At 44.0% G+C, this 20,920-nt stretch overlaps 2 protein-coding genes across 6 annotated transcripts in view; one reads left to right on the forward strand and one right to left on the reverse strand.

The window, feature by feature from the left end:
* Positions 1–20,920, forward strand: part of LOC126035472 (single-stranded DNA-binding protein 2-like) — a 211,099-nt gene that overhangs the window by 152,971 nt on the left and 37,208 nt on the right. For all 5 annotated transcript variants that reach the window (XM_049794099.1, XM_049794100.1, XM_049794101.1 and 2 more), the window contains 3 exons: positions 15,025–15,084; positions 20,227–20,293; positions 20,479–20,549. In XM_049794099.1, the coding sequence (XP_049650056.1) occupies positions 15,025–15,084; positions 20,227–20,293; positions 20,479–20,549 (198 nt within the window). The remainder of the gene's footprint in view (positions 1–15,024; positions 15,085–20,226; positions 20,294–20,478; positions 20,550–20,920) is intronic.
* The window catches only part of LOC126035501 (uncharacterized), a 185,532-nt gene that overhangs the window by 103,312 nt on the left and 61,300 nt on the right, over positions 1–20,920 (reverse strand). The window lies entirely within an intron of this gene.

Here is a 20,920-nt window from a genome sequence, read left to right on the forward strand (position 1 = left end):
TTTTCTTCCCTTTCTCAAAGACTTCTTCTGCCGTGTTGCCCCATACGATGATGTCATCAATGTATTGCAGGTGCTCCGGAGCTTCACCTTTTTCCAGTGCAGTCTGGATTAGTCCATGGCAAATGGTTGGGCTGTGTTTCCACCCCTGGGGCAATCGATTCCAAGTGTACTGGACACCCCTCCAAGTAAAGGCAAATTGTGGACGACACTCTGCTGCCAGAGGGATTCAGAAAAACGCATTAGCAATGTCAATGGTGGCATACCACTTGGCTGCCTTTGACTCTAGCTCGTATTGAAGTTCTAGCATATCTGGAACGGCAGCACTCAGTGGTGGGGTAACTTCATTCAGGCCGCGATAGTCAACTGTTAATCTCCATTCCCCATTAGACTTCTGCACTGGCCATATGGGACTATTAAAGGGTGAGTGAGTTTTGCTGATCGCTCCTTGGATCTCCAGTTGGCGAATCAATTTGTGGATGGGAATCAGAGAGTCTCGGTTGGTGCGATATTGCCGCCGATGCACCGTCGTGGTAGCAGTTGGCACTTGCTGTTCTTCAACCTTCAGCAACCCCACAATCGAAGGGTCTTGAGAGAGACCAGGCGGGGTAGACAGCTGTCCAGCGCCCTCCGTCTCCAAGGCAGCTATACCGAAAGCCCATCGATACCCCTTCGGGTCCTTGAAATACCCCCTCCTGAGATAGTCTATGCCAAGGATACACGGAGCCTCTGGACCAGTCACAATGGGGTGTTTCTGCCATTCATTTCCAGTTAGGCTTACTTCAGCTTCCAATACAGTTAAGTCTTGAGATCCCCCTGTCACACCAGAAATACAAATGGGTTCTGCCCCTTTATAACTTGATGGCATTAGAGTCCACTGTGCACCGGTGTCTACTAGAGCCTTATACTCCTGTGGGTCTGATATGCCAGGCCATCGAATCCACACAGTCCAATAGACCCGGTTATCCCTTTCCTCCACCTGACTGGAGGCAGGGCCCCTCTAATTCTGGTTAGAGTATTCGGTATTCACTTCTTGTAAAATTGGCTCAGAAGTCCCTTCAAGAGGATCGGAAATAAAATCAGCCCTTCTACTCTGTTTGGAAACTGTAGCGGCATTTTTCCTGGGAGAGTCCCCTTTTGTGGTGGTTTTTCCTCACAGTTCACGTACCCATTCATTTAGGACGGAGGTAGGTTTTCCGTCCCATTTCCTCATGTCCTCTCCCTGATCACATAGGTAAAACCACAGGGCATCTCGCGGTGCGTACCTTCTATATTCTCTCTCTTGGGCAGAAGACCGCTCACTCCTAATAGCTGAGACATTGGTCCTTACAAGTGGGGAGTAGGACATATACTCTTTGATTTGTTGGACATCCTGAGACAGTTTCTCCGCAGCCGAAAATACAAGCTTGTAGGGAGGAGGAGAGATTTTCTTCATATTGACAGAGTTGGCGAGCCACTTCCTCCACTGTTGGTGCCTCTTCATCCTTCCAGGACATTATTGCCAATGCATTGGCATAGGACGATGGTGCGCTCCGTACAAACTTCCGCCACATGGGTCATGTGCATTGGACTTCGTCTGGTTCTTTGGGTAATTGTGGGTTGTCCGGGTCATGATGAATCATCTCTAGCACAGCTAATTCTCTCAGATATTGGATACCTTTTTCCATGGTGGTCCACTTGCTTGATTGACAAGTAACATCTTCCTTAGAGGGGTACCTTTCCTTCACTCTTGACAGTAGTCGCCTCCAGAGGCTGATGGCTTGTGTCCCTCTTCCAATTGCCTTGTCAATGCCACCTTCCCTGGCAAGTGATCCCAGCTGCTTGGCTTCCCTACCTTCCGATTCCAAGCTATTAGCCCCATTGTCCCAGCATCGGAGGAGCCAGGTGATAATATGCTCACCTATACGGCGGCCAAAATCTTTTCGCATATCCCGCAGCTCACTCAAGGATAGGGACCGGGTTATTACCTCTGGTTCTGCCTCTTCCTCCTGTTCCTGTGATGACCCTAGTTCACCTTCATCCTTTGTTAAGTGAACTGATTTTTTTGTATATTTCTTTTTCTGTACGGGGGCAACTCATACTGGTGCAGGTTGGTCTGCTGGTTCAGTTGCAGTATCGCTCGCCGGGTTTTGGATAACCGCAGTGTCTGTCGCCGAGGTTTGGGTAGCATCAGTGCTTGTCAGTGGGGCTGGAGGGACCGCAGTGCCTGTCGTGAAAATCTGCGTGCCTACAATACTCCTTGCTGGACCTGGAGGGGTGCAGCACCCGTTGCTAAGGTTTGGGTGGCCGCAGTGCTCATTGTTTTGTTGTTAGGTCTAGAGACTTTCTCTTCCCCTTGAGGGTACTGAGTGGTGTCGAACAGGGCTCGATAGGCATGGGCCAGGCCCCAGCACTTTGCAGTGATTTGTATCTCTCTGGAGCTGCCAGGTGACAGCATACCTTTTCCAAATATTTTACTAGTTCTTCTGGATCCTGCACTTGTTCAGGGGTGAATTTCCAAAACATTGGAGGTGCCCACTTTTCTAGGTACTTGCCCATACTACCCCACACACCCTGCCATTCATAATTATCCAGCCTTGGGGCACATCTCTGGGTGATCTTCTTAAATAGCTGTTTAACCTTAAACGAGAGCTGAACCACATTCAGAAGCATGCTAATTCCTAGCAGTAGGGCTAGGACCATGCTAGTCCCAACACCCCAGGAGTATTGAAATTTTTCAAAGTTGTCAAACACCATTGTAACTGGACTGAAGGAGAAAGGAGAGGGGAAGAAAGGTACCCCATCCATAGACTTGCTTTCCAAGGAGGAAAGGTAAATTGTGTAATTATTAATAGTTTCCCACATATGGCTCCCGCAGTATAAAGGTGACAATGCTAAGTGCAAATACCGGATTAATCCCACAGCCGATGACTCTATCATACCATAAACCAGTGTTATACCATACATCAAAGCGAAAACCTTAATCCACCTCCCACGGATGATAAGCAGTAGAAGAGGAACTACATACAGCAAGCGAGGTGATACATAACAGAGCTTTAAAGGCCAGAGCAACAACTCTAAGAACACATAAATCAACATAATGAACGCTTAGAACAACTTTGTTTTAACAAGCTTTGGTCAGGTTTGTCATTATCTCAACCCTTCGTTCCCCACGTTGGGCGCCAAAATGGACTGTCGTGGTTTAACCCCAGCCAGCAACTAAGCACCATGCAGCCGCTCACTCACTCCCCCCCATCCAGTGGGATGGGGAGAAAATTGGGAAAAGAAGTAAACCTCCTGGGTTGAGATAAGAACGGTTTAATAGAACAGAAAAGAAGAAACTAATAATGATAATGATAACACTAATAAAATGACAACAGTAGTAATAAAAGGATTGGAATGTACAAATGATGCGCGGGGCAATAGCTCACCACCCGCCAACTGACACCCAGCTAGTTCCCGAGCGGCGATTTCCCGCCCCCACCCCCAGTTCCTATACTAGATGGGACGTCTCATGTTATGGAATACCCCATTGGCCACTTTGGGTCAGGTGCCCTGGTTGTGTCCTGTGCCAACTTCTTGTGCCCTGGCTGGGCATGAGAAGCTGAAAAATCCTTGACTATAGTCTAAACAATACTGAGCAACAACTTACAACATCAGTGTTATCAACATTCTTTGCATACTGAACTCAAAACATAGCACTGTACCAGCTACTAGGAAGACAGTTAACTCTATCCCAGCTGAAACCAGGACACTGTTCCACTAAAGCTTCCATTCTGTTCCCCAAAAAGCCTCCGTACTGGCTTCATATCTCAGAAGAAAAAGATTCTTGTTTGTCAGTATCTGAATTCAGTCTTATTTGAAGCCCCACAGAGAGCTTGCTCTTTTTCCAAGGCCTGGGAGTGAAAATAAACTGAGAAAAATCTATTTTCACTAACATTTTGTAACATTAATTAGAGCTATAATGAACTAAAGAATATGTCTGATGAATCTTTTGCAAGGCAGGTTTCAAGAACTGATCTATGCAGTCCAATTAGTTTGGACTGCTCCAGAGATTACCGTTCACCTATTCTTAAAATTCCCAAGTTCTTGTCATCATGTATCTCTGTAACATGCAAGACCTGAAATGAGTCCTTTATAGTTTTAGTTGCAAGAATCCTACTTTCTTCAGTTGAATGGCCTAGTTAACAAAACAAACATTTTTCAAGAGACTATTATGTTTCTCTGTAGTTAAATGTTTAACAATATATAAAGAATTAACATTTTAGTTAGCAAATCCAATGTAAGTTAGATACTAAATATATTAATATGTTTGGGAGCAATCCTGCCAAAAGTAATTTAAGCCAAAATTAAGTCAGTTACATATCAATGTACGGAAACTGTAAGGTGTGTATAAAGCAAATATGTACAGATAGTCCATGATAATGTGTTGTGGTGTTGGGATGAGTGTCTATTGTCAAGAAGCAGTTAATATCTGGTTGTAATGCCTTCAGAGCTGAATCTTACCGATATCAATTTATCTGAGGACAAGAAAATATATTGGCAGACATCAGCCCTGTAATGTAGACCTTGAAAATTGAGAGGCATCATTTGTTTCGTAAAAAGTAGGTGAAAAGACAAATAAAGACAAACTCATAGGCAAAACATCCTAATTTCTTAATAGATGCTGTCTTTCTAGTACATCTTTAGTACATCAGTTTCCATATACTGTTCCGCAACTCCACTGATCCTGACTGATCACAAGAGTAAACCAAACCACATAAAATATGTTCACCTGTCTTAGCCTGTATACTGAGGAACTCCAGTCCCTTTCCTATAAATTACCAGTCTTCTTTCACTGAGGGATGAGAATTTACACTTGGACCTGCAATTGTCTCCTAGATTATGAAAGTGAAAAATTCTGGGTTTTAAAGAGTGGGAAGATTATAGAAATAGTGGTAGAATGGTTCACTAAGACTATATTTAGTTTACTAAGACTTTCAATTACAAAAACATTGTAACAGTTCAATGTTTTGCAAACTACAATTAATTTGGAAGATCATCCTGGAATGATAAAGCTGCTTTTTGTTGCATTCATGAAAAAGTTTGGATTGGTCTAAGTTACAGCTGTCAACAAGCACTATCTTCTAGCTCTACTTGGCTAACTCTGAATTGCTAGGTGAATTAAATTAATTTCATTTTTCATCAGTACTGGCTCTTAGTTTTGCACTGGAACTTGATTTCAGTGTGTGGTGCAAACTACTAACTAGGACACAAGCAAAATGGATCCTCTTGCTACAGCAGTTGCTTCTCGTCAGACAATTCAGAGGAAGGTGGAAATTAGGTAGGGACTGTGCTAGGAACCAAGAAATCTTACACGAGTTCCAGTTTCGCTGGAACTGCTGCCCACTGCTGTTAATTCTGTCCTTTATTTTTTATAAAAGAAAGAGAATCCAGTACACTAGTATGACACAGTAATCGCTCCTATAGTCAAACACTGGAAGCTTTGCTAAATGTAGTGAGTTGACCATGGCCAACAGCCAAACAACCACACAGCCTCTCACTCAGTCCCCTCTCCTGTGGGACAGGGAAAAAATAGAAGGAAGACAAGATGACTCATGGTTGAGATAATGACAGTTTATTAGGGAAAGTAAAAGCTGTGCGTTTAAGGAAAGGAAAAAAAGGAATTCATTCACTGTTTCCCATTGGCAATCAGATGTTTAGCCATGGCCAGGAAATCAGAGCCTCAGCACACGTTAAGTTACTTGGGATAACAAATGCCATAACCACAAACATCTCTGCTTCCTCCTCTTTTGCCTGAGCTTTTATTGCTGAGCACAACATCATATGCTGTGCAAACACCGTTCATCAACAGCTAAAACACTGGTGTGCTGTCAACGCTGTTTTAGTCACAAATCCAATACCCTACAGGCTGCTATGAAGAAAATTAACTCCATTGCAGCCAGACCCAGTACACAGCTATAGTGTGCTTAAATCAAAACTGTTGTTATCTTGGGTCTCACGTTGAGTGACAAATTGACTGTGGTGGGTTGACCCCAGCCAACAACCAAACTCCCAGCCAGCCACTCTAGATCCTCTTCTGCAGGATGGGGAGAAAATCAAAGGGAGAAGACTCATGGATTGGGATAATGACAGTTTAATAAGGAAAGCAAAACCTGCACGTGCCAGCAAAGGAAAAAGAGGAATTAATTTACTACTTCCCATCGGCAGGCAGATATTTAGCCACTTCCTGGAAAGCAGGGCCTCAGCATGCATAATGGTTACTTAGAAGACAAATGCTATAATCACAAACATCCTCACTTCCTCCTCCTTTCCCTGACCATTTATTACTGAGCATGACATCATATGGTATGGAATATCTCTTTGGTCAATCTGGGTCAGCTGTCCAGGTTGTGTTCCCTCCCAGCTTCTTACATACCACTGTTTTGCACCAGGACGTGCTGGTCCGTGATGATCCCAGCAAGAAAGGCACTCAGACTCTGTAAGGTAACATTTAAAATGCTATTTATTAGAGTTAACACTATAAGAAGAGAAAAGCATAGATAATCTTATGTCCCTTTAGATGCTGGGAACTCCAAGTGGTGTAGCATCGAACAGGACTCTGACCCACATGCAGCATGCTGTGCAGACCCTGTCCATAGAGGAGACTCACACATTTAGGTCATTCAAGCTATTATAGGCTTTTCTTACAAGGAAACAACTCTATTCATCATTTCTGCTGGCAAACAGAAAGGATGGTCTCATGAGAAATTCTTGCTGCACTGTTAGATAAAGGCAAGGCCAGGCAGATGGCGTAATCGCAGCAAGCGGAGCTGCCTGAAAGCTCTTCTGTTACACTGAGCCGGTTGAGTTTATCCTGCAGCCAAAGGATTTGTGCAGCACAGCACAGGCCTAGGCCTACCCAGGTTAACTGTTATGTGGATCACTAAGTCCTCGATGTACAGTGGTCTCCCGGTCAGTATCACTACATTCCACCCCTTGATCCACATGCAATTTACCTTTCTTAAATATATTATAAGTTACAGATTATATTAGTAAGCAGTTCAGCTAATAGAAAGTTTCTTATATATAAGCTAGTCATTATGAATAATAATAGTACAAGGATAATGACAAGTAAAACAAATACTGGTTGTGAAAAATAACTGTAGAACAACAATGATATTAGGGCCAGCATAGTGCAGCACAGGCCTGGGCCTGCTCAGGTTAACTTATGTGCATCCCTAACTCCTTGATGTAAAATGGTCTTCTGGTCAAGACCACTACAACCCCCAGCCTACTCACTGAGGGGGCAAAGTGAGAAACAGAGAGCCTTGATGCTGTGCAAGCAATGTTCAGCACTAGCCAAAACGTTATCAATGCTGTTTTAGCCACAAATGCAAAGCACAGCAACATACCAGCTGCTATGAAGGAAGTTAACTCCATCCCAGCCAGACCCAGTAAAGTATGTATTTTAATATAATTTTTAATTTCAGAGCTACATATTTTTTTATCCACAGGACCTTGTCTTCCTTCAGTACATAGGATAGGTTATACTCTGGAAATAAATTGGTGTTAAACAGTAACTGAATCTGCTTCTGCTTCATTTGCTGCAAAACTCAATGTCTGGGACTACTGGAAAAGAGAACAGTTTTGTGATATGAAGCTCTTAAATCCCAAATAGGAGAACCTAAACAAATTTTAGAGTTGACTTTGTATCTGGCTGCAATGGTGGGTCAAATGCAGTTCAATGACTGGGATTTCTGAAGAGTCAGCACATCTGAAAGTTCCTTTCTTAGATAAGAAGCCTCAGAGAAAGCTAATGGTTGGTAATCAGAATGCTAGACTGAATCTTAAAACCATGTGTGCAGTTCATTCCTAAGTTATATACATTTCTCCTGGGTGATACAAGTAATTTCATTTCTCTTTTTTCTTGTTTTTCCACAAACAAAAAGGAATGTCATAAAAGAAAATCCTTTTTAAAGATTATGAATTGCTTTGGCAATAGAAATGATAAAACTCTTAGATTCCATAAGGATGACTATATACATGTCTGAAATTCTTGTCTAAAATAATCTTGCTTCCAGGTCACAGGAAAAATCTGTTCCAGCGTGGGCTCTTTCATGGGCTGCAGGGAATATCTGCTCCAGTGCCATGGAGCACCTCCTCCTCCTCCTTCTCTGACCTTGGTGTCCCCTCTGCTGTTTCTCATACTTTTTTTCCCTACTTCTCTCTCTGTCCAGCATTTTTGCCCTTTCTTAAATATGTTTTCACAGAGGCACCACCAACTCCACTGAAGAGCTCAGCTGTGGCCTGAAGTGGGACTGTTGCAGAGCCAGCTACAACTGGCCATGTCTGGCACAGGGCAGCCCCTGACCTCTTCCCACAGAGGCCACCCCTGCAGCCCCCCTGCTACCAAAACCTTGCTATCTGCACTCATTACAACCACGTTCATTTCATTGATGATCTGTGCTGTATATGGAGTTACAATGTGAGGAAAGCACTTAGCTACTATGTTAATAAAATAGTTCAGGACATTTTCTGCACCATTTTTAAGCATCAGAGTTAGTAATTTGTAAATGTCTTGGTATGCCTGTTGTGATGGGTTGACCCTGGCTGAATGCCAGGTGCCCACCAAAGCCATTCTATCACTCCCCCATCCTCAGCTGAACAGGGGAGAGAAAAATATAACAAAAAACTTGTGGGTCGAGATAAGGACAGGAGAGATCATTCACTAATTACCGTCATGGGCAAAACAGACTCAGTTTGGGAAAATTAACTCAATTTATTACAAATCAACCAGAGTAAGGTAATGAGAAATAAAACAAAATCTCAGAACACCTTCCCACCACCCCTCCCTTCTTCCTGGGCACAACTTCACTCCCGGATTTCTCCACCAAGCCCCCCCCCCAGCGGCACAGGGGGACAGGGATGGGGTTTACGGTCATCACATGTTATTTTCTGCTGCTTCACCTCCTCAGGGCGAGGGCTCATCACACTCTTCCCCTGCTCCAGCGTGGGGTCCCACCCACGGGAGACAGTCCTCCACGAACCTCTCCAACGTGAGCCCTTCCCACGGGCTGCAGTTCTTCATTAACTGCTCCAGCATGGGTCCATTCCACGGTGTGCAGTCCTTCAGGAGCACACTGCTCCAGCATGGGTCCCCCACGGGGTCACAAGTCCTGGCAGAAAACCTGCTCCGTGGGCTCCTCTCTCCACGGGTCCGCAGGTCCTGCCAGGAACCTGCTCCAGCGCGGGGTTCCCACGGGGTCACAGCCTCCTTCGGGAACCCACCTGCTCCGGCGTGGGGTCCTCCACAGGCTGCAGGTGGATATCTACTCCACCGTGGACCTCCCTGGACTGCAGGGGGATAGCCTGCCTCACCAGGGTCTTCACCACGGGCTGCAGGGGAATCTTCGCTCCAGCGCCTGGAGCATCTCCTCCCCCTCCTTCTTCACTGACCTTGGTGTCCGCAGGCTTGTTTCTCTTACATGTTCTCACTCCTCACTCCGGCAGCTGTTTCTCTCTGTCCCAACTTCTTTTTCCTTCTCAAAAATGTTATCACAGAGGCGTTACCACTATCACTGATTGGCTCGGCCTTGGCTGGTGGCAGGTCTGTCTTAGAGCTGTCTGGTATGGGCTTGCTCTCTCTCGAACACAGGGGAAGCTTCCAGCAGCTTCTTACAGAAACCACCCCTGTAACCCCCCCTGCTACCCAAACCTTGCCACACAAAACCAATACACCTGTCCACAGAGATCAACATGACCTAGTCTTCATCTCTGTTTTTGCAGCCCTATCTGATACTGAAATAGTAGGAGTTCAGTAGGAGTGAAATAAGAATGTAGCAATTATTTACCTTCAGGTCTGGATATTAGAGGATGCATATAATAACTGCACACAAAGTTTTACACAAGGTTCTAATAGAACAGCGGCAGCAGTTGTTGCCGAGTGCTGAGAAGAGTGAGAGGCTTGTGAGGTCCCCCGGAGGAGTCTGAGGGGGTTTCTGGGCACCCGGCACCCTTGGGCTCTATGTGTGGAGGGACCGGCCGGCAGGTGACACGTCTCGCTAGAGGGATGGAAGACAGTTAGGCGGTTCTGGCGGTCTCCGCGGTTAGTTCAAACCGCTAGAGAGCGTCAGCGACTAGGGCATAGCGTGGTAGTTCGCTTCTGCAAACAGGGAGCAGTGCAGCAGTTTGCGCAGAAGGGCGGCGCACTCTACCAGTTGTCGGGCTGCTGCCTGCTCTGCTCACCTGCAGCACCGATGGTCTCCCCAGATAGCTAGCTGCTAGCTGTACATGCCTGCCCAGCAGCTTGAGGCCTCCAGGGAATTAAAAAGGTATATTAAGCAGTGCTTTGAAATCATTGGAAGCATGGTGGCAGAGATTAGGTGAGGTCTGTGCTCTGCAGCAGCTGGGAACCATCTACCTAGCCAGGCTAGCCTGGGATGAGTGGAGGCAGCCACCCAGACAGAGATACCTATCAGGGAAGCTGCTGTCCAGGTGGAGGGCTGTAAAGTCTGTACCCCACACTCCTGGGTGGAGGAGGGTGGAAGCTCCACCTGAGCAAGGTGTGCTCTGGTGGATTCACTGAGGCAGTGGGTGGAGGAGCTGCAAGAGGAAGTCAGCAGGTTATGCTGTATTAGGGATGGGGAACAAGAAATAGAATACTATTTGAGGCATTGCAAGATGAAATATTAGGGCCCTGTGGCACTGATCTCCAAGGACTACCAGACAAAGAGCATCAACAGCAAACAGACAGCACCTTGGAGAAGGAGGCACCATGGTCTCTGGTGACCCATGGGAAAAGGATATCACTTCATCCCATTTCCTCATATGTACCAACCAGCAACAGGTGCAAAATCTTAGCAGTGGATGAAGCCAACGAGCAAGACACACAGGGAGAAACTGCACCAGTTGCACACACTAAAAGCTGCAAAAGGAAGTGGCGAGTGCTAGTAGTGGGTGACTCTCTGCTGAGATGAACCGAGACATCCATCTGCAGGCCTGATATACAGTCAAGGGAAGATTTTGCTGCTTGCCAGGAGCCAAGATCCAGGATGTCACAGAGAGACTGCCACAAGTGGTAAAAAGCACAGACTACTATCCCCTACTTTTCCATGTGGACACCAATGACATGGTAAAGCATAACCTGGGCAAGATCAAGCAGGACTTCAGAGCCCTGGGGGCACAAGTGAAGGGGACAGAAGCCCAAGTGATCTTGTCCTCTATCTTGCCAGTAAGGGATAGGGGTGTGGGCAGAAGTCGATGCATCATGCAGATCAACACCTGGCTTTGTGGCTGGTATCATCTCCAGGGCTTTGGTTTCTACAATCATGGGATGTCCTTCAATGAATACAGGTTATTGGGGAGACATGGGATCCACCTATCTAGAAGAGGAAGGAGAATCTTTGCTGGTAGATTGGCTGACTTAGTGAATCACATTTTAAACTAATGAACTTGGGAGATGGTGTCCAAAGCTTTGACACTTGTGTACTCACAAGCAACAGGGTGGATAAACACACCTAGCGGATTAGCAAGGAATGCCCCCCAACCCTCCAAAAAGGTTCCACCAAAATGGTGAGACAGTCAATGGTACCACTGAAGTGTCTCTATACCAGTGCATGCAGCATGGGTAACAAGCGGGAGGAGCTAGAAGCCGCTGTGCAGCTGGAAAGCTATGATCCGATTGCTATCACTGAAACTTGGTGGGATGAATCACATGACTGGAGCACTGCAATAGATGGCTATAAACTGTTCAGGAGGGACAGGCAAGGAAGTAGAGGTGGGGGAGTGAGGGTTGCCCTCTGCATAAAAAAATGGATTGATTGCACAAAGCTGTCCTTGAAAACCAGCAGTGCACAGGTTGAGAGCTTATGGGTGAAAATTAGTGACTAAGCCAACAAAAGAAACCTTGTAGTTGCTGTTTACTACAGGCTGCCCGATCAAGGGGAGCCTGTTGATGAAGAATTTTAACTTCAACTACAGGAAGCATCATGCCTGCAGGCCCTGATCCTGCTGGGGGACTTCAATCACCCTGGCATCTGCTGGAAAAGCAGTACAGCAAGCTGCAAGCAGTCCAGGAGACTCTTGGAGAACATAGAGGATAACTTCCTAATCCAGGTGATAGACAGCCCAACCAGAGGAGAAGCGTTACTGGACCTGTTGCTTACTAATGCAGAGGAACTTACTGTAGAGGACAAGACTGGCTGTAGCATGCCCTGGTGGAATTAATAGTCTTGAGGGATATAGGCTGGGTGAGAAGTATAGTCAGGACCCTAAAACTTAGGAAAGTGAACTTTCAGTTGTTTAAGGAATTAGTGGGTGGAAACCCCTGGTAAACTGCCCTCAGGGATAAAGGAGCAGAACAGAGCTGGCAGCTCTTTAAGGACATTTTTCTTGGAGCACAAGAGCTCTTGATTCCCACATGTAAGAAATCAGGTAAGGAAGGCAGGAGACCAGCATGGCTGAGTAAGGACATCCTGGTCAAACTAAAGTGTAAGAAGGAAATGCACAGGCAGTGGAACCAGGGACATGCATCCTGGGAAGAATATAGGGACGCTGCCCAGATGTGTAGGGGTGGGCTCAGGAAAGCTAAGGCACAGCTGGAGCTGAATTTGGCAAGGGATGTGAAGAATCATAAGAAGGGTTTCTACAGGTACATTGGTCAGAAAAGGAAGACAAAAAAATTTGTAAGACCCCCCCAATAAATGAGACAGGGGATCTGGTGACAATAGACATGGAGAAGGCTGAGGTACTCAACAATTTTTTTGCTTCCATTTTCACTGGCAATCTCTCTTCCCACATCTCTCAAGCCCCTGAACCTCAGTGCAGGGACTGGGGGAATGAAGTCCCTCCCATCATAGGAGAAGATCAGGTTCGAGACCACCTGAGGAACCTGAACATACACAAGTCCATGGAACCCAACAAGATACATCCCAGGGTCCTGAGTAAATTGGCTGATATAGTTTCCAAGCCACTCTCCATGATATCTGAAAAGTCATGGCAGTCAGGCAAAGTCTCCAGTAACTGGAAAGATGGAAACATCACACCCATTTTTTTAAAAAGGGTAAAAAGGAGGACCCTGGGAACAACTGACCATTCATCCTTACCTCTGTACCTGGTAAGATCATGGAAGACATGTCAAAGCATATGGAAGACGGGGAGGTGATGAGAGACAGCCAACATGGCTTCCCGAAGGGCAAATCATGCCTCACTAGTCTAGTGGCCTTCTACAATGGAGTGACTGTGTTGGATAAGGGAAGAGCTAAGGATGTCATCTACCTGGACTTCTGTAAGGCCTTTGATACGGTGCAGTTGACATGCCTGAGGGATGGAATGCCATCCAGAGGGACCTTGTGTCATGACCCAGGCTGGACAGACCAGTCGTGGTGAATTCAGAATTCCCTCGGGCTAAATTAAGGTGAAACAACACCAAACGATCAGTTAAAGATTTTATTCATGGCAGAAGCAAACTGAACTTGGAAGGCGTTAACAGTAGGTGGCGTGGTTTCTCTCAACAGGAATTGGCATGAAATTAGCTCAGTAAACCATGTAATCCAGGGTAACCATATACATCAATTCTGGGAAGAAGGAGATCCCTCCCGATGAGTCACGAGGCTCAGAGTGGACCCCCTTGCTTTCTAGACTCCTTCTCAGACAAGGGCCCAGGGGTGGCTGGATCCACGCCTAGTCTCAGATTTGGTCAGTGGTTTTATGTCGTAAAGGGATGAGGTGTAGGGATTATGAAAAAAGAAAGAGAGAGCAAGACAGAGAGAGAAAAAGGAAAAGAGGAAGATTTCACTGGTCCTGGATCCAGTGTTGGTTCAGTCAGCCTAGGGGTCCAGTCAGCCTAAGGGTCTAGTTCCAGTAGGCACGCACACCTGGGGCTTCAGTTTGTGTCCTTTTATCATCCTTGCCCCTCCTTCAGGCAAGCACTCGAACTCATTAGGCTAATTAGGTGCATGCACGGTTTGTGCTTCCAGAACCTTCAGGAAATGGATTGGTGGGCTTGGGGGTCATTTGGGGAGTAGCTTCTCCTTCCCTGCAGGCGTGACCATTGTTTGATCTTTAGCCATACATGGTGAGTTGCCCTGCTCACCATATCAGAGCACGGAGCTGCCGTACCCTCTGGCAGGCCCTCCCTGTCCTGTTGCTGATGTACTGTGCTGATTGGCTTCTTTTCACCTGTGATTCGTTGTTATGCAGAGTACGTCATTATACACAACTTGCCCCACCACAGTATTCAGTTGGGGTCAGCTGTCCCAGCTGTGTCCCCTCCCAACTTCTTGTGCATCCCCAGCCTACTCGCTGGTGGGGCGGTATGAGGAGCAGAAAAGGCCGTGACTCTGTGTAAGCACTGCTCAGCAATAACGAAACCATCCTATACTAGATGGGACGTCACATGGTATGGAATACCCCGTTGGCCACTTTGGGTCAGGTGCCCTGGCTGTGCCCTGTGCCAACTTCTTGTGCCCCTCCAGCTTTCTCACTGGCTGGGCATGAGAAGCTGAAAAATCCTTGACTTTAGACTAAACATTACCTAGCACCAACTGAAAACATCAGTGTTATCAACATTCTTCTCATACTGAACTCAAAACATAGCACTGCACCAGCTACTAGGAAGACAATTAACTCTATCCCAGCTGAAACCAGTATAGAAGTGAAAGTATTTGCTAACTATTTTACTGTTATTTACCTCTTGAGTCTTCCCAGAACATTTTTCTTTTTATTCCCCCTTATCCAGTCAAAAAATTGGATGTGTGATTATATGATCTAAATGGTTTCTTATTCTTCATAGTTGATTAAGTCCATTAAGTTGTTTATCTCTGCGTTCGCATAGCTGTAGAAAAATTTTATATTTAAAATAATGTATCTTAGTAGATAGATACACTAAGAATCTGTTAATTTATTTAGTTATAGCTAAATATTGCAGAATAATGTACTGGATGCTCTGTGGAAGCATGTAAGCTGGATTCCTGAGGTTTGAGCATGAAACAAGCCATATGCCCAATGACTCAACACAGTATTTACAAGCTAACTTGAATTATTCAGCACTACTTTTTTTTTCCATAGCCTTTCATGTCCCCTCGATACCCTGGAGGTCCAAGGCCACCTTTAAGAATACCAAATCAGGTAAGAATTTATCACTGATGCACATTTGTGTTCCAGGGGCATGGTACAGTACTGAGAACAGGGAATGTTCTCTTGTTGGCTAACAATTTCTCTGACATACAAAACTCACTTAGTTTGTCTCTACCCCATTTTGTCTTACCATTAAATGGTTATTTTGATATGGTGTGTGATAAGACACACCACTCTCAGCTCACTTTCCGATGCTTAGTGTCTACACCTCAAAATTTATTGTGTATTAAGCCTGTCTACAAAGGGAGTATATAGTTGTCTTGTGCAGTGCTTCATTAACCTTAGCCAATCGGTGCTGTCTTCTCTGAGAAGGCAGCAGAATGTCTCCATGGTTATTATATTCTGTAAACTTTCCTAACCACATGAAGCAGTTAGCACCGAGATTTTTTTGAATAAATTATGCATAAAATGCATCACTCCCTTCTATTCCTTGTTAGATGTGTAAAGTATTTTTATTTTGCAGTTATGGAAATTATTGGTGAGGTAAAGATATCATAAAGTACACTATGCCTCTTACAGAATGAGTAATGAGCTGCTGTTTGTCAGCAGAGACCTTTATTGGCCTATCTGTGAAAAGATGGTTCTAGAAGCAGATAACTTTTGCATTTTTACAAATTTTTATATTTTTGTTCTCCTTAGTGTAGATAGATGAGGAGAACACAGCAGTTAGCAAATAAAAAGTTAGAAATAAGCAGATGGAAATTATCAGCTGAGCTCTGAAAGTGAAACTGAGTCAATTAAAAGATTGGGAAAGGTTAATAGGAGAGCTGGAAGAGGGTTTTTTTGTGCAGCTTAGACTTCCAGGACTGCTTTTCTTGTGGTCACACCTTGATGAGGAGACTCTTTTGCTCCAACCTCAGTTCTGGCTATTGTTTATGTCTATATGGCACAATGTCAACAAAATGATCTTGAGCACTGGCACAACATTGACAAAAAGTTGAAGTTTAAATTTTAGTGAACTTGACACATCAGGTTGCAAGACTTCTTCAAATGTTCCTCTTGATGTTTGAGAGCAGGTTAAGTTATCTATAGCATAGCTACTTTCTCACAAGGCAAATAGGTGACTTAACATTCCTGAAGTGATCATCAATGGACATTATAAGAATGCAATATTAGGGCTTTAGTTCAATATTTGTTATAGATATACTGTAGCTAAGTATCAGATATCTTCCTTCTTTTTGCACTTTTCAATAATGCTAGCCAAAGATACGCAAGCGTTTGGCTTTCACTTTTTTTATTTCTCTTTCTACGTTTCTGAATTGTATAAATACTGGCAGGTAAAAACTGGATGTGGTAAATGCTATAAAAGCGCTACCAACCTGCTGTCGTGGTTTAACCCCAGCCAGCAACTAAGCACCACGCACCCGCTCACTCACTCACTCCCCTCCCCCCCACACCCAGTGGGATGGGGGAGAAAATCAGGAAAAGAAGTAAAACTCATGGGTTGAGATAAGAACGGTTTAATAGAATATAAAAAGAAGAAACCAATAATGATAACACTAATAAAGTGACAGCAGTAATGATAAAAGGATTGGAATATACAAATGATGCACAGTGCAATTGCTCACCACCCACCAATCGACGCCCAGCTAGTCCCCGAGCGGTGATCCCCCCGGCCCCACTCCCCCTAGTTTATATACTAAATGTGACGTCACATAGTATGGAATATCCCATTGGCCAGTTTGGGTCAGCTGCCCTGGCTGTGTCCCCTCCCAACTTCTTGTGCCCCTCCAGCTTTCTCACTGGCTGGGCATCAGAAGCTGAAAAATCCTTGACTTAGTCAAACATTACTCAGCGACAACTGAAAACATCAGTGTTATCAACATTCTTCTCATACTGAACTCAAAACATAGCACTGTACCAGCTACTAGGAAGGCAATTAACTCTTTCCCAGCTGAAACCAGGACACCTGCATTTTTAGTTTCAGAACTATTTTTCAGCTATTTTTGTCTATACATTAAATTATTTTCAGATTACAGCTGTAACATAATCTTAGTGAATTACAGCTCTTGCAATTCATTTACATTGTACTGCATTCATGAATTATTGCTTTTGGCAATGCTGCCATACTGTAAGTTACAGTATATATGGGCAGTGTGTGAAAGTAATAAACTATTGTAATGCAGCTTTAATGTTGACATTTTGATTACATGAAAGTCAGCAAAAATCAGAGTTAAAGTTCCCACTGTAATATAATTCTATCCCTTAATTCATTGCAGTAGGGATTATATTACTTATGCAAGGAAGTGTAACAAAGGGCATGTGTACATAGCACAGTGCAGTGCTGTGTAAGGATATCTGAGATGATAGTTTTAAGCTTTTTAGCAAAGGAAGTTAGCATATACTGAGTATCACACTAATGCACCTAAAGTGCCTCTAGTACTCAGTCATCTAGTCCTACAAGAGCATCTGCTCTTGGCAATGCATTGTGCTGTGCAGTTTTCTTGAAAAGTAATATGATACATTGGAAAGGAACTGCAGTCTCTTATGTAACTATCCACACTAATTACTACATGAGTTAAGTCTTCAGTCAAATAGGCTTCAGCAGTTCCTCCCTCCTTGCCCTTATTTATCACCTGTCATCTCTGACAGAAATGAACACTTCTTGCTTCACTAGAATTTGGAACTTCTCCGAGTATTTCATGCGTTGTTCTTGCATATTGTCCTGACTTAGAGCCACTGAAGTAAATATAAAACTCTGATTTAAATTATGTAGTCTCAGATTAATATATATTCCACAAATACTACAATAGAATACCTTTTGAGTAGATGTTAAAATGAGGTAACAATGTAGATCTTAATTTTGAATTTCCTACCTCTTGTGGAAATAAACCTTGGAATATTTGCAGATGGTTCCCCTTTGTATATGTCCCAAAATACAACAGTATTTCCAAGCCAAGAGTAAATGAACTGTTCCCTCAGTAAGCAATAACTGTATTGCCCGAGTAGATTACTTTCATAATACCAGATATATTTACTCCAGTGTCGTGGTTTCACCCCAGCCAGCAACTAAGCACCATGCAGCCGCTCACTCACTCCCCCCCCACCCAGTGGGATGGGGGAGAAAATTGGGAAAAGAAGTAAAACTCGTGGGTTGAGATAAGAACGGTTTAATAGAACAGAAAAGAAGAAACTAATAATGATAATGATAACACTAATAAAGTGACAGCAGTAATAATAAAAGGATTGGAATATACAAATGATGCACAGTGCAATTGTTCACCACCTGCCGATCGACACCAGTTAGTCCCCGAGCAGCGATGCCCCCACCCCCACTACCCCCAGTTTATATACTAGATGGGACGTCACATGGTATGGAATACCCCGTTGGCCACTTGGGGTCAGCTACCTGTCATGACCCAGACTGGACAGACCAGGGAGTCCGTGTGTTTAATTCAAAATTCCCGTGGGCTAAATTATGGTGAAACGACACCAAACCGATCAGTTAAAGATTTTATTCATGGCAGAAGCAAACTGAACTGGGGAGGCATGGGAGAAGGTGTCAGGGTTTCTTACAACAGGAATTGGCATAAGACTACTTCTGTGAACTGTGTAACCCAGGGTAACCATATACATCAATTCAGGGAAAAAGGAGATCCCTCCCGTCGAGTCACAAGGTCCAGAGCAGACCCCCTTGCCTTCTAGACTCCTTCTCAGACAAGGGCCCAGGGGTGGCTGGATCCACGCCTAGTCTCAGATTTGGTCAGTGGTTTTATGTCGTAAAGGGACGAGGTATAGGGATTATGAAAAAAGAAAGAGAAAGAGAGAGCAAGACAGAGAGAGAAAAAGGAAAAGAGGAAGATTTCACTGGTCCTGGATCCAGTGTTGGTTCAGTCAGCCTAGGGGTCCAGTCAGCCTAAGGGTCTAGTTCCAGTAGGCACGCACACCTGGGGCTTCAGTTTGTGTCCTTTTATCATCCTTGCCCCTCCTTCTGGAAGGGCACCTGAACTCATTAGGCTAATGAGCAGTTTGTGAGCCTTTGGGCTTGGGGGTCCTTTGTGGAGTAACTTCACCTTCCCTGTAGACATGGCCATTGTTTGATCTTTGTATCAGAACAGGGATCTGTGCACCCTCCAGCACACCCTCCCCCTCCTGTTGCTGATGTCTGAGCTGATGGGTTTTGCACCTTAGTTCCTTGCTGTGCAGGGTTTGTCTTTAAGCAGAACTTGCCCCACCAAAACGTTTGAGACATTAACTCTTTCAGTCTCTCACACTGCCCTGGCTGTGTCCTGTCCCAACTTCTTGTGTCCCTCCAGCTTTCTCACTGGCTGGGCATCAGAAGCTGAAAAATCCTTGACTATAGTCTAAACATTACTTAGCAACAACTGAAAACATCAGTGTTATCAACATTCTTCTCATACCTAACTCAAAAACATAGCACTATACCAGCTACTAGGAAGACAATTAACTCTATCCCAGCTGAAACCAGGATATCCAGACACATTTTTACTGAAAATGTGGTGTTGTTCTGAAATGTTATATAGCAATTTATGGATCAGCTTCAAAGATCCATTTATAAGAACATTTTTCTAGTTGACTAAACTATAGGTAAGAGACTGTAGAAATTAGCCTTAGACCTAAAGGTTACTATAAACTCAAAGGGCAAATAAAAAACTGGGGATTTTAAAAAAAATATGTCTGATTTGGACCAGAGGTGAGGTAACAACATGATAGATCTTCATGCTTGAAGGCAAGATTTAGGATCAAGTTTTGTGACTCTTGTACTACTCTTCTATAGATTGATAATAAGCTTATTTTAGCGTTGATGTCCTTCAAGAGTAAGGCAGAGTGGCAACTAAAATAAGGATAAATTACCAAGTAACCAAGAAATAGGTAATGTTCTGAGGTTAAAAAAATAGGTAAGGTAAATTAAAGGAAGAATTGGGGGAAAAAGAAAGAAAATTTGTCAGGAGTATATTTTGGAGATTATTTATACATGATTCCATGAAAGCCCATGATTTTTTTTTGTGCAAATCCATAATCAGGGTCTTAGGCATTTAGGAGAGTTAACTCTTCCAGATTGCTCCTGATTCGGAAGAAACATCTGAGAATTAAAAACGAAATGCCTGTATTATGTGTTTAACACAAATTATAGTGTATTATCTCCTTTTAATACTCTTTCTATGTCTGCAGGCACTTGGAGGTGTCCCAGGAAGTCAGCCATTATTGCCTAGTGGGATGGACCCAACACGGCAGCAAGGTGAAGCATGAAATAATTATTTGGAATGTTGAAAAGGACTGTGATCTCAAACTTGTGTCTTTATGTTTCAAAGCTTACTGCAACTTTGTAAGCTCTTTGTTAAACTAAAGGATTATTTGTTAAAGTTGTTTTAGAAGGTGCTTGTATATTGCATAGCTGTTCAAGTTGCATAATTTTCTTTCCAGGGCATCCAAACATGGGTGGGCCAATGCAGAGAATGACTCCTCCAAGAGGAATGGTTCCTTTAGGACCACAGGTACCTTTCATGGATATATATCTCTTTTTATTGACAGGATCTGTACTTATACTATATTACTCTGGCTTTCTGCGAGTTGAAGATAGAATGTGCCAGGACCTGTTCTTCTAATCCCATTTAAAAATAAATTTTATCTCTTTTATAGAATTAATTCTGAGTTGCAGCTGTACAAAGTCTCAAATTCAAGAATAAATTATTTTAAATAACAGTTGACATTAAAACTTTCTTAAGTAAGTTGCTTGTTTCAGAAAAGTTATGTTTGTCCCCCAGACAGTGTATGTTATAACTAAAGGCTAAGAGGAGCTCAAGGCTAAAGGAGCTCAAGGACTGAGTAGGTGTTTCCTTATCCTCCCAACCTAATTGATTGCACT

The sequence above is a fragment of the Accipiter gentilis genome, chromosome W (genome assembly GCF_929443795.1).
Source record: "Accipiter gentilis chromosome W, bAccGen1.1, whole genome shotgun sequence".
Classification (NCBI taxonomy): Eukaryota; Metazoa; Chordata; class Aves; order Accipitriformes; family Accipitridae; genus Astur; species Astur gentilis.